The sequence below is a fragment of the Dysidea avara genome, chromosome 4 (genome assembly GCF_963678975.1).
Source record: "Dysidea avara chromosome 4, odDysAvar1.4, whole genome shotgun sequence".
NCBI lineage: Eukaryota > Metazoa > Porifera > Demospongiae > Dictyoceratida > Dysideidae > Dysidea > Dysidea avara.
In genome coordinates, this window is record NC_089275.1 from 36,951,706 (window position 1) to 36,965,071 (window position 13,366).

The 13,366-nt window shown below is 36.3% G+C and overlaps 2 protein-coding genes across 2 annotated transcripts in view; one reads left to right on the forward strand and one right to left on the reverse strand.

The window, feature by feature from the left end:
- LOC136254874 (uncharacterized) overlaps nucleotides 1-13,366 on the reverse strand; it is a 112,814-nt gene that overhangs the window by 78,167 nt on the left and 21,281 nt on the right. The gene's annotated exons all lie outside the window — the stretch shown is intronic.
- On the forward strand, nucleotides 11,192-13,152 carry LOC136253389 (extracellular serine proteinase-like). Its single transcript, XM_066046041.1, has 6 exons — nucleotides 11,192-11,571; nucleotides 11,887-12,091; nucleotides 12,191-12,387; nucleotides 12,446-12,632; nucleotides 12,719-12,912; nucleotides 13,021-13,152. The coding sequence occupies exons 1-6, from the start codon at nucleotides 11,352-11,354 to the stop codon at nucleotides 13,065-13,067; spliced, it is 1,050 nt and encodes a 349-aa protein (XP_065902113.1). The 5' UTR covers nucleotides 11,192-11,351; the 3' UTR covers nucleotides 13,068-13,152.

Here is a 13,366-nt window from a genome sequence, read left to right on the forward strand (position 1 = left end):
AATAATAACTGGAGGTTGGAGCCCTGGCAAAACTTTTATAAAATTAAATAATTAACAGTTCAACAGATCAACTACATCCCATGATGCTGAAGCCTGAAAGTTAAATATCCTGTACAAACAGGAGATGGCAACACAAGCTGCTGAAGTATGCACTCTGCATTATATTGTACTCTAAGTTTTGTAATGGTTACTGGCATGAAATGGTCTAGACAGCTGTCACAAGATCAACTGTAAATCCAGCATGTTGAAGGTCAAGCAGTAATGAACCATAGCAACCTTCTTTAAGCCAAAAAGTGATGCTGAGTATTAGTAACCACAGAGAGTTCTAATAGCACAATGGAATTTATGAAAACTAGCATGAGATCAGGTCTACTTAGTGCTTTTTTGGAGAAAATTTGAATATGGTGTGACTACGTTAGCTTGTTAGAAGCTCTAACACCAATATGGTTAATGCATATGTGACAACCACTGCACATAGCAATTACTTGTAATAGTATGGATGCTGAGATTTCACTTGTAGGACTGTATATGACCATTAATCTTGTATTCTGTGACTTGGTGATCGAGTACACATCGTAATGAAACACACTTCTGGCCATTGAATTAGCTGCATCTACCAAAGTTTAACCCATTCAAGCAATAATGAAACAGGTAATTATATATAGCACCGCAAAGATATACTGTACATATGGTAACTATCTAATGGTTCTGCTACCCTACACATGTCAGCATTTGATATTGTACTATAATATGGACAGGTGCTTCTATACAGACCAGGGGTATCTTAAGAGCGATGCTTATTAATAAGTGATCTAATTGATTTAGTGCACGAAGCATAACCACCTACTTTCTTGGTTTCCTTATATGGATATTCAAGCCAGATATAGCAAAATATACTTATTTGACATTTCAGTGTCCCCTATACTTTGATGAGATGATCCGGGCACATGACATGACAGGGGCTAAAAAAGGAGGCTAGTTGTGACCAAAAAGCTAGTTGTAAATGACTTTTGGCTAGTTGTAAATGGTGATTTGGCTAGTTGTGAAAGTCAGCCAGACTAAATAGCAAGCTGCACTACAGATAAGAATAAAGTAAAAAATTACATACATGTGCTGTGCATGTTTACGGGGATTTGACAAAAAGTAGCTCAAGATCCAGTCTTGAGATTGCCATTTTCAAAAATTTTCCACTTGTAGTCCACTACAATTGCGACTTATAGTTATGGTCACTTTCACAGTCCACTATTGATATTAAAATAATTGACTTAAAATCTTATAAAATAGTCTGGCAGACAGCAGGGTGAAGTTTGCAAAATGGTCTATAGTTTATTTTAATGCAGTTTTGGATTGTCCTGTATACCTAAAACAATATTCCACCTGCTGGACAGGTGTCAGCCTTGGGCATTTGCCATAGCAACCAAAGTTTAATTAGCTGCATAGCAACCATACAAATTTCACAAAATAGCTTCTGTGGGTTTCAATTTTACCCAAAATTGTTTGATAGCCTGACCATTTAACAAATCTGAGGTATTACAATTAATGTCAGGAAAACAACTGAATAATTAAATAGTCCCATAAACCCCTGAAGGCATCATTAGGGTGACTACTGTATTTGCTGTGATGTGTTTGAGTGTTGCCAAGTAGCTACCCTAGTACTAGCTATAAAGCATTATAGACTCACTTCTCTCTGCATTGCTCTAATCCACATGCACAAATTTGCTACACTGTCGATTAACAACCCAGCCAAACGTTTAAAAATAACTGCAGTCATTAAGACTACAGTAAGTATTTCTGTATTAAGGCTTAGCAAAATATTATAGTATTTAGTTACGTATGTATTGTACTTTGATTTGTTGTCAGTTACAACACCATCTAACCAGTATAGGTGCATGAAATTAGCACATGTGATTATAGCAGTAGGCCAAACATGCAATACAGTTATGCACTGCAACTAGTAGACACATGAAAAGTAAATTCTCTGCACAGATTATGACAAACTACGTAATACAAACAACTAATGATGTTTAAGTTTCTCTACAGTTATTCTCTAACTTCTAATCAGTTAGGCGAGTTAGCTACTGGATGTACAACAACAGTTTGGTGACAATGACTGCTTCATCACTGAATGGTTCATCATTACAAATCCTCACTTCTATTGGATCACTGGCACCACATTCTCGAATAGACCTATAAAACCATGGTGCATCTAGTTGGGCGCAGCAATTGTTACCATTAGTACAATTTGTATTGCTCCACAAGGTATGCTCAACATAAAATGTAGGGTGGGTTGGTGAACCATATGACCCTGAATCACAATAGTAGTGGTCTCTCACAAAACTTGGAGGAGCTGGTCCCTCATATGCACCACAAGGGCAATTATAGTTGCTGTAAGTTTTAGCATTGCTACTTTGCCCCATACCATAAGACCAAATGTGTTTACGTTGTTGCTTAATACCATAGGTTATGGAGACTCCATCAAGGTATGGAGCATCTATGGACCTTCCAGGATAGGGTCTATTAGCATGTTCAGCAAATCCATCGGGAATTCCTTTTTGGTATCCAGCCACTAAACCAGTGATCTGACTGAACCCAGGTCTTGTTGAGAAGAACACAGAGTAGCAGCCACCTTCAGCAGAAGAAGATCTACACCCAGTTTTTGAAGTATCTGGGATATTAATGGATGCCCATCCTTTAGGACAATTGGCACCAGTGATATCAGCAATCTTAATCCAACCACCCATAACACCACCGGATACTAGAGACATTTCACAATATACCTGCAAGAAAAAAATAAACTTCATGTTCTTCTACAATATTATATCTTGGGAGTAGTTTGCCTTTAGCATGAAAATATTTACCATATATGGTATATCAGTAATATGTCTATATATGGCTACATAATCATCACCTTGATTGTTTCTTCAAGTGAAGTGATCCAGTAATATCCTGATTATGACTCATATATAGGATTTTTATCATATATTTCTCGACAAGACTTTGCAGGAAACTTTGCCTCCAATCCTAGGGTTGAGTCTTGCTCTTGTAGCAATACTGAGCAGCTAACTGCTATCAAGGAGACAACAGACAGGATCAAGTAGTACATAGCCATCATCACTGCTCAGGAGAGATCTTGATTTTGATTCAGAAAGTGCATATGAACGCATTTCTTTTATACTTGACTGCAAAGCCTCAAAATGTATTTTGTTTGTAATAGGTAATCTGAGAATAGTATATTAGGTTGCTTTGAAGATAAGGGAAGGGAAAGATACACACCTCCTGTGTCGATCCCTGTCTGGATCTGCCACTTTGTTTGAATAAAAAGCCTTAATTCTAATTAGCAAAGAATTCTACAAGATCAACAGTCATTGGATGCAAACACAGAATCTACCAAGAGTATTCCATTTATGATAAATCGTAGTGAATATGCTTAATACGCCATACAATGGTGGTACTGCAAATACAAGTTTCAAACTGAGGACTATGTAACTGTATTTTTCATACCATACCAGTTGATATTAAGCTAGCAAATAGAATATTATATTAGACAATGATGGTATGTTGAAAGTACAGTTGCTGTATGCTGATACTGTTAATACTGCTTAGTTATCCAGTAAAATTCAATTAAAACAAAAAGACACTCTCAACTTTCAGGATACAATAAATCTTAACCTTTCTTTGTTGTGCTCCATGATTAAATAATGCCAATTATGCATCCATAATGATTGATTATTTATAAATCTGTGTGTTGATATACTGGTATAGTAGGGGTCCTGCATGTAAAGCACAAAACTGTTCCTTGATAACTACCACCTGTAACATTATCTGATTAACTGTGGTATTTGATACTATTGTTTACACAGGACCTGATACATCTGTTCCTGGCATGTTATCAACTGTGGCATTTGCAATGTTGTTTACACAGGAACTGATACATTTTACTACCAGAGAAGTATGTATGTCATGTAAAGTGAACCATGGAGCGTACCATGAAAGTCATTTCATTGGCCTATATAAGACATCAGAATTTCATGGTATTTTCATGGCACTGCAGAGATATGTAGTACCTATGAATTCTCGAGAAGCAGTAGCTACCCATGAAAGTAGTATGGGAAAACATTTACTGTATTAAGCACAAAACTGTTCCTGGATAACCATCACTTGTAACATTATCTGATCCTGATATGTATGAACTGTGGAATTTGCAGTGTTGTTTACACAGGAACTCATGCATTTTATAGTTTATTACACAAGAACATGCAGATATGTATCTGTTCCTGTCACAGATGCATCTGTTCCTGTCATGTTGTGTTTGCAATGTTGTTTACACAGGAACTGATACCAGAGAAGTATGCCATAATATATATATATTTTTGCAATCAATAGTGAAGTTGCCCTTATGGAATGTACCATGAAGGTCATTTCATAGGATACCATGAGTTTTCATATTTGCCATGAATTCTAGAATTTAATGGTATTTCATAGCACTGTACCCATGAATTCATGATCAAAATTACCAGTGATAGCTTACATATGGAAAAAGCTATTGACTTGAAATTTAGTCTTGAGTGAGCAAAAAGGCAGCTTAATAGATAGAATAAGAATTACATGTTACTTTGTGGCAAAAAGGTTTGTGTGATAGATACTTTCTCACACAAAACCAGACAAAATTCTAGATACTCTAATAAAACAGTCGGCTATTCTAATAGAGCATTCATATATACTCAAGTAAAGCATTCAATTGGATTTTGAAAACAATTTCAGGAGGCTAGTGTAAGTTTTCAAAATTTCCTGTTGGGGAAATGTCTCCAGACCCAGCATGCTTTACACACTATGAAAATCATATCAATCAGTTAGCTACCACACTTCTTAGCCTTCTTTACTTAAAATTTTATTGCTATCTGTCTGACCATATCTGAGTGAGACATGGGGCTAACTGAGTTACTGGCTAAACTATTTAGGCACGGTGACATTTTCTCCTTGTCTGCCCTAGGATAAATTACATACAATGAGCCAATCATTACAATATCTCATCTTGTTCACTTCCACAGGTCCAGAAGGAGGACCAGGATTCAAAGGAGATGCTGGATTAACAGGACCATCTGGCCCAACTGGAACTAAAGGTGATATATTGAAGTTTTGTCGAATAAAACCAAGTGCTGAGTTGAGAGACAAGCATCATTTGACAATTACATGTACAATATAATACAAGGAGTCAGGAATCTATAGTCTTAGGGTTACCGAGTTACTAAAAAAAAAAACAGTAATAACAACTGTAGCCTGGCAAGACTTTATAAAATTAAATAATTAACAGTTCAACAGATTGACTACATCCCATGATGCTGAAGCCTGAGAGTTAAGTATCCTGTACAAACAGGAGATTGTAATACATTCAAGCTGCTGAAGTATGCAACATATTGCACTCTGCATTATATTGCTAAGTTTTGTAATGGTTACTGGCATGAAATGGCCTAGACAGCAGGGCCGGAACCCAGAGATTTTGAGTGGTCAGGCCATTCATGGACTGCAATGGAAGTCATAGTCATGAACACTACATTTTATTGATTTGAAATTTAAATTAGATTATCTACTGTAATTTTTTTGTGTGTGCTAGCTACAGCATGTATTAACATGCTAAGCTAAGGAAATCTGGGGGCATGGTCCCTGGGAAATTTTTTGAAAATACATGTTCTGAAATGGCATCTGGAAGCTATTTTACATACACGGTCTCTTTCTGCTCTTTAACACCAAGAATATATCCAGGTAATTTTGAGCTACTGTATACCAATTAATTCAATTTTAATATATAGCTAGTAGCTAATTTTACTTTCATGATACAAAGTGAATTTAGTTCTTTTGAGATACAGAAGCAATTTTGATTGTAATTGTTAATGCATAACATGCATTATCAATTAGCCTATTGTGCAATTCTATGCAGATGGTTCACTGGAAACTAATTAAAATAGATATAATGGTTTAGATCAACCAGACTGAACCAGTGTAAAGAGTGTATACTGAATGCTCTATTATCACGATGACTGTTCTATTAGAGCATAATGTGATGACTGCTCTATTAGAGTATCTCGATCTTCTCTTGCAAATTCAAGTGGCTGAAAAGTGGTCCGGCTAATGCCGGACCGTGGGCTTCGGCCCTGCTAGACAGCCAACTTCAACTGTCACAAGATCAACTGTAAATCCAGCAGGTTGAAGGTCAAGCAGTAATGAACCACAAAAAGTGATGCTATCATGATGTGCATTTTGACAAGTAAGTTTGTGCTTCAACCACTTGTTATTTATCCATAAACTGGCAGAGCATGAGAACTAAGGCATAAATAATTGGGCATATTTTGAGTGTATTAGGTAAATATTGAGCATAAATTTAAGCATAATAGGTAAATATTTGAGCAGTGCAGCATAGCATAATAGGTAAAATTATGAGCATAATTGGCAGATCCCTATGTGTAAGTGCAGTGTGCAATAACTTTTAAGACATGTGCTGACATACTGTCAGGACATTGTGAAAGGACTTCAAGTGATTTTACTGGACTTTTTAACTTATGTTTTTTTCTCCTTTGCTGTGTTTTTACCAACATGGATATTGCTTCTACCAAACATTGAGGCCACCCACAGGGGCAGATCCAGGAGCTGGCAAGGGGAGAGACACAAACAGGTATGTTGTAGGTGGTTGGGGAGAGCAGATTTTCTTGCAGTAAATAATCACCTTTAAGTAGTGTATCACTATTCATTTTTGCCATTGTAGCCTTTGTAGATAGGTGTGAAGTCTTAAAAGCTGTTTAAAAGGCTATGAATTTCTCAAACACCAGCAACACAATAATTTTTTTAGAGGCGCTTAGTACGCATGAAGGTGGAGTTACTGATTTTGACCTAACAAGATTTACTATTCCAATCAAAAAAAGTAGTTGATCCTCCACAAAAAGGGGGGGGGGGGGGGGGGGGGCATTTACCCTAAATTCCCTTTCCTGGATCCGCCATTGACTTATGCACTTGTAGTATTTTTTTTCTTGGAAGGTATGTCGGCCATCATCACCTGGATTGTAATTAAGTATTGCTTCATAATATAGTACAGTCATGGTCACTATGACATCACGCACAAATGATTATGCACAGAGATATGCTCGTGCACTTATTACTAGAACTGTATACATGAGGTATGCATGTCATCATATTCCATTGTTACATCATCATGAAATAAGCTCTTTATACCAACAGCACTAATCACAACACTCTGACACAAACTTGACAGCAGTCAACTTATTTTTGCACAGTCTAAGACAATCATTTCACTGAACTGTTTTAGTTATATAGCTATATAGCTTTGAAAAAGATAGTAATGATGAATTTATCTGTGGTTTCTTGCTAATGGTTACTGTGTTATACATTCAGGTATTATACTTGCTGGTTACACAATGCAACTATAAAATTGTGTAACAATATTTGTTAGGCCACACATATGGTACCGGAGGTAAATATAATAAGTTCAGTATAACAGACAAAGTTTATCAGATTAGAATATTATTACTATGAAAAAGTATACCCCAGAATATGATTAGAATGTCATTTTAGGATACATACTGAAACTATTATTGTAGAAAATTTTCAGCATAGAGCTGCCTGTTGGGTGTGTTCTGTTTATGCAATTGTAACTACTTCACTAAACCAGCTGTCCAGGCCAACACCGGAAGAACAAAGACTATATGAGAAACTAGCATTACAGTGGAACCTGTTAATCAGGACATTTGAAAATGAGGACACCTGCAAAATCTGCACACCACGAAATGGCCCCAAAGTATCCCTTAGCATGTAAACCAACCTGGAGAATCAGCTGCATGGATACCTTACTTTGTTTGGTCCAAATGTGTCCTTATTTTGCAGGTTTCATTGTGTTTCTAATGCACAATAAAACTCTTCATATTCCAACTTATTATAGTCAAACATCATGACTTATAACTGATCCACCAGAAATTTTCATTCAGTATATGCTTCGTTTAATTGCATCATCTTCCTATCATCTCATCAACATAGTTACTTTCCCAGCACAATTAGATTGTGGAATAATTTACCAATTGTGTTACTTTACAATGACTGCTATTACTGTACCACCACAATCAGTTTTCCTCTAATTTATACCTGTTTATTTATATAATTAATTAATAAATTAATAAGCTTTTGAATTTTTTTGCTAGATTACAGCTACAAAACATAACTGTTTGAATGATTATAAGTTTTCACTCTTACATTTGAGCTGTAATAAAAATAGCTATGAAGGATGGATTCCCCCAAAACATGTTGTTGTCCAAGTGTGTGTATATTGCCTAATATGTACATATGTAAGTTTTAATGAATCCCATGAAACTCAAAGTACGTATCTGAAGACCTGATTTCCTTTCTAAATGGCTTGGTGTTGACGTCATGTACAATTCTGTGAATCATGCAATCATAATTATTTGCAACAGCTTTATGGGACTCATACATTACTTCGTCCTCACAGGTTATCCACTACAAAACTGAGCAAACAATTCACATCTTGTTATAGTATCTCTCTACGTTAAACAATCATAAAGTGGAAAGTCTGCTAATTTGTTTCAATAGGGAATACGTTATAGTGTAGTGGCATAGCCCTCAAAATTAGCCAAATTGTGTACTTTTCATTTAACCATTAAACTTTCCACATACATACATAGTGCTCCTCATGACATGTATTTTTGACATAATATTATCACAGATTTGACCTTTGTGGCCCGGACCTGGTGCTAAATGGGGAAGCAACCCACCTGTGACATCAATGGGTATCTGCTAAACCATCTGACACTGAGTAACCAATTTGAATTAAGACCATCCCCTGAGGGCAGATAGGCCATGGACAATAGTGGGGGATGGAGTCTGCTGTCAAGTAGCTTTGTCTTGTGCTAAGTGCCACATACTACAATTATGTATAAAAAGATCACATGTATCAAACACAAGTTTAAACAAACAAGTAAAATGAAACAAGTTGAATAAATAATAATCAAACAAGTTTGTTCACTTTGTACCATCTATGTGACATTTTCAGACAACAGTTATAATCTCTACTAGCATACAGTATACTATGTGCCTATGTACATGAGGTATACCCATTGATGTATTTCTGTACATAAATATACATTCTTGCAACACAGTGTTGGTCTATATGAATATGTATATGATTGTTATTCATACGTACATAATATACAGTGTGTATATATATGGAGAGAGAGAGCAGTTGCATAGTATTGTATAAGGAAATCATACACAATTATTAAACAGCATCCATGTAATTACAGTGTGTGTGATACCTCAAAGACATGATCAAACACTCTTATATAGCCATACAGGATGTAGTGCAGCCATAATGGTGAATCATCAACACTAAGTAAAATGATATATATGCTTCAACTTAATATGGGTGCATGTATATACACCTGTACCTTTGTGGCACCACAATGATGTCATTTCTGTGTCACATCTTTCAGTTTTCTTGTATAAAAACTCAACAAAAATTTAATGTCCATATAAGTATTGAACACTATGCTTGCACTTAGGATGTTTATATTTTAATACTGCAGTGTATTCATAATACTTAACAAAAAAATTAAAACATTTCTACACACAACATGTAGCTAGTTACTATTTAGAAACGAACTCCATTGTATTCGTTGTGATTTTAAATATAGCTATATATTATATAATACTTTGCATCCTACATAAATTATTGGATATGGACAATATAATATATCTATGGCATTATAAATATATACTCATACAGTACTTGAGTCTCAGATAATGAAAAGTGTATATAAATATTACCTTTATTGTCTTAAAGACAAGTTTGTATGTTAGTACAGCGGCACAATGCAAAAATCATGCACTTTTTCATTAAACCATGGAACTTTCCACATACGTAATACTCCTCATGACATATAATACCATCACGGATTTGACCTTCGGTGATATTTATGGCCATTGTTGCACAGAAATTTGATCATTTGTGTTTTTATCCCCCTGTGGCATTAATTAACTTGTTAAAACATGGCACCACAAAAGTTTGTTGAATGAAACAACTTCATTATTACCCATGAATTTTGAGATAATTTACCTCCTCATGAGTAATTTACACCCCAAGGGCACCATTAATTTGGTACCATGTTTTAACAAGTTTATTAATTCCTCAGGGAGAAATGATCAATGTTCTGTGCAAATGACCTAAGAAGAGATGGTGTGATGAGGTGGCAATTTACATGCATTAGTGTTGAAGATCAGGTCCGCCCACAGGGGGGGGGGGGGGGGGAGGACTGGGGCATTTTTCCCGGGCCCCAGCTTGAAAAGGGCCCCAGGAGACCCCCATGAAGGGCCCCTGGAACGAGCCCTTGAATACATGTTTAAAAGATCGATATACTCTAATAGAGCAGTCAAACCTAAAATACTCTAATAGAGCAGTCACAGTATTCTTCAGAGGAGCAGTGTAGCAAGCTTATTATGGCTGGTGAGGGGTAGCTATTGTCATTGTCAGCATGTAATGACTTTTTTTTTTTTTTTTTGGCCTTCAGCTTACAGCTTGGATGCTCTGGGGCCCCACTTTAACTCTTTGTCCTGGGCCCCTTAATTTCTCTGGGCAGCCCTGTTGAGGATGGATGGTTCCAGTTGCATCAGGATCATAAGCAGTGGTCAGAAATGCGTATTCTAGTGCTGTTGATATTCTAGCACAAAACAGAGGGACAATTACTTGTGCTGCTAATGTTTTTCCAACCTAGGGATTTTTAACTGTGCTTGTAGTCGATGTTTCAGGAGAAAAGGTGACTTGACAAGACATGGTATAACCTTTAGGGGCTAGCACTGGTTCAGGAGGAATCCTAGAACCCTGCCATCACAGTTCATTGCACTGTGGGCAGCTACTAAGGGACCAAGTGTACACAATCACTTTTTATGATTATGGTAATGACAGTCAACTTACACAACTAGCACCAAAATTGGTAAAGCTGGTAAACATTTCAAATGATTTACAGTATGTAGTTCTATATAAACTGATACAAAATCATCAACACTAACCATGTGTGTATATTTGACTTTCAAAATAGATTTAGTACGTGTATGCACTGATTGTAGAGTGCTAGATGACCACATTGAGATAACATATGCATGCATGACCACAAGTAAAATGTGGCAAGTGTGCACTTCCTATAAAGCATCCTGACTTAATTCGGTAATAACAACAATACTGTGAAGTCACTCCACTGACTAGTATAAATACAGTGATAGTCTAACCCTCATCATCAGTATCACAGCAACTGAAGAGTTAGACTTGACAAGAGAAGTCAGATATGAATATGATTTTGGAGAAGTTGAGTTTTCTGATTCTATCACTATCACTGGTCACTGGTCTACCAGTAGAACCAAATCTTGAGTTGATGGCTACAATTGATGATAGTGAAGTACACAACAGAGAAGTGAGGTCATTGATTGATGAACTAGGATGGCATCTTGATAGGATTGATCAAAGATCACTACCACTGGATGGACGATACTCTCCATTGGCAACTGGTAACTGTTACATACATGTTAAAATTGTATTTTTGTAAAGTGTACATGCATGCACTCAACAAAGTAGCTAAATATATGAATAAGTGATCCGGTCTGAGAAAGGGGTTCCAAATTGTTAAGTTTGACTAGTCATAACTCCTCATGTTTTCAACCTATCACCTTCATATTACACCAAGCCATGGTTGTCAGGATGATACCACATTCACAAGTCAAGTTACAGGTTGCCAAGTGCATCCAATGGAAAAAGCTATAACCCCTTTTCACAGACTGGGTCACATATGCATAAGTTACTACTGTATATTCCAATGTTTGTAGGATCTGGAGTTGATATTTACATGTTTGGTGAGGGGATAAATCTTGATCATGAAGAATTTGAAGGTAGAGCATTTGATGGAGGATATAGATGGCTCAGGAATCCTAGACAACCTAAGGATTGCTCTACGAAATTGCATGGGACACAGGTTGCAAGTTTGGCTGTGGGAAAGTCTGTTGGAGTGGCAACTAAAGCCAATGTGTACAGGTATGGATTTTTATTATAGACATGTACTTAAACATTTATATTTAGCCTACTTCTGTATATACAGTATGTTGTGTTTAAACTATACTTGTCTATACACAGCATCAAAGTGCTGAACTGTCAATTGGCTGGATACTTCTCAGATGTGATCAGAGGAATACATTATGTGATTAATTCAACAAAACTTACAGGACGTAGATCAGTAATTGCTCTACCACTTATCGGACCATATAGTCCAGCTGTTGATGATGTTATTGAAGAAGCTGTGAGGGAAAACATTGTCCTTGTGGCAGCTGCTGGTAACTAAAAACCTGAGAATGTATCATCTGTGTAGTTCACAACCATTTTTATATCTAGGAAACTTCCTACAGGATACCTGCAACTATTCTCCTGCCAGTTCTCCACATGTAATCACAGTTGGTGGAACAGAAAAAGATGATAGACTTTTAGCAGGCTCTGCTGGATCAAACTTTGGGAAGTGTGTGACCTTGTATGCTCCAGCACGATCTATCCTTGCTGCTGGTGGTGGTAACAATGGTTACAGGTGAGGTGACCTATATTGCATGGTCAATATGATCAATTAGGTTATATCAAGTGTGAACATGTACACAATACTTCTTTTGCTTGTAGAGAACTTAGTGGCACATCCTCATCTTGTGGAATAGTAGCAGGAGCAGCAGCTCTAGTATTGGAAAAGTTCCCTCACTATACTCCTCAACAAATCAAAGAGTACCTCATTGATCAATCAACACCAAGGGTAGTCCAAACAAGTTCCAGGAGGTACAAAGTGAAGCCAAACAGATTTCTTTATGTTGGAAAGGAGGGTAAGTGATATTATAATTATGTACTGTTGTGTATGGCTGCATACAATCACAATTAATGTCACTAAATTATACTAGACATCATGTGATCTTCCTTATTTTAATTTATAGAATCTGATTTTGATGGAAGTGGATCTCTAGGAGTAGTGTTTGAATAATGGAACTATTTCTATTGCCAATGTATATTTTGAAAAGGAATATTAATGACCATTGAAATTGATTGTATTACATACTTAGACTGTGAAAAAGATTTAAGCAAATTTTAATTCAGTTTCAATTGAAGGGGTCAGTGGAAAAGGGGGGACATGTGCCATTTTAAATTTTCCATTTTCTAAAAATTAGAATGGCTTGTTTTAGCCATGTGAGTAATGTTGTCACTAAGTAAACAACAGAATTTAAAAGTTCATGGCAGTCTCAAACTAATTTTTAGCAAATGTTACAATAATTCAATTATGTC

What these genes read in the sequence shown, in the direction of transcription:
- LOC136253389 (XM_066046041.1), top strand. Translation starts at nt 11,352, where the DNA reads ATGAATATGATTTTGGAGAAGTTGAGTTTTCTGATTCTATCACTATCA. An exon ending in ACTAAAGCCAATGTGTACAG is followed by an intron (nt 12,092 to 12,190) that starts GTATGGATTTTT and finishes GTCTATACACAG; the next exon opens with CATCAAAGTGCTGAACTGTC. An exon ending in GGTGGTAACAATGGTTACAG is followed by an intron (nt 12,633 to 12,718) that starts GTGAGGTGACCT and finishes TTTTGCTTGTAG; the next exon opens with AGAACTTAGTGGCACATCCT.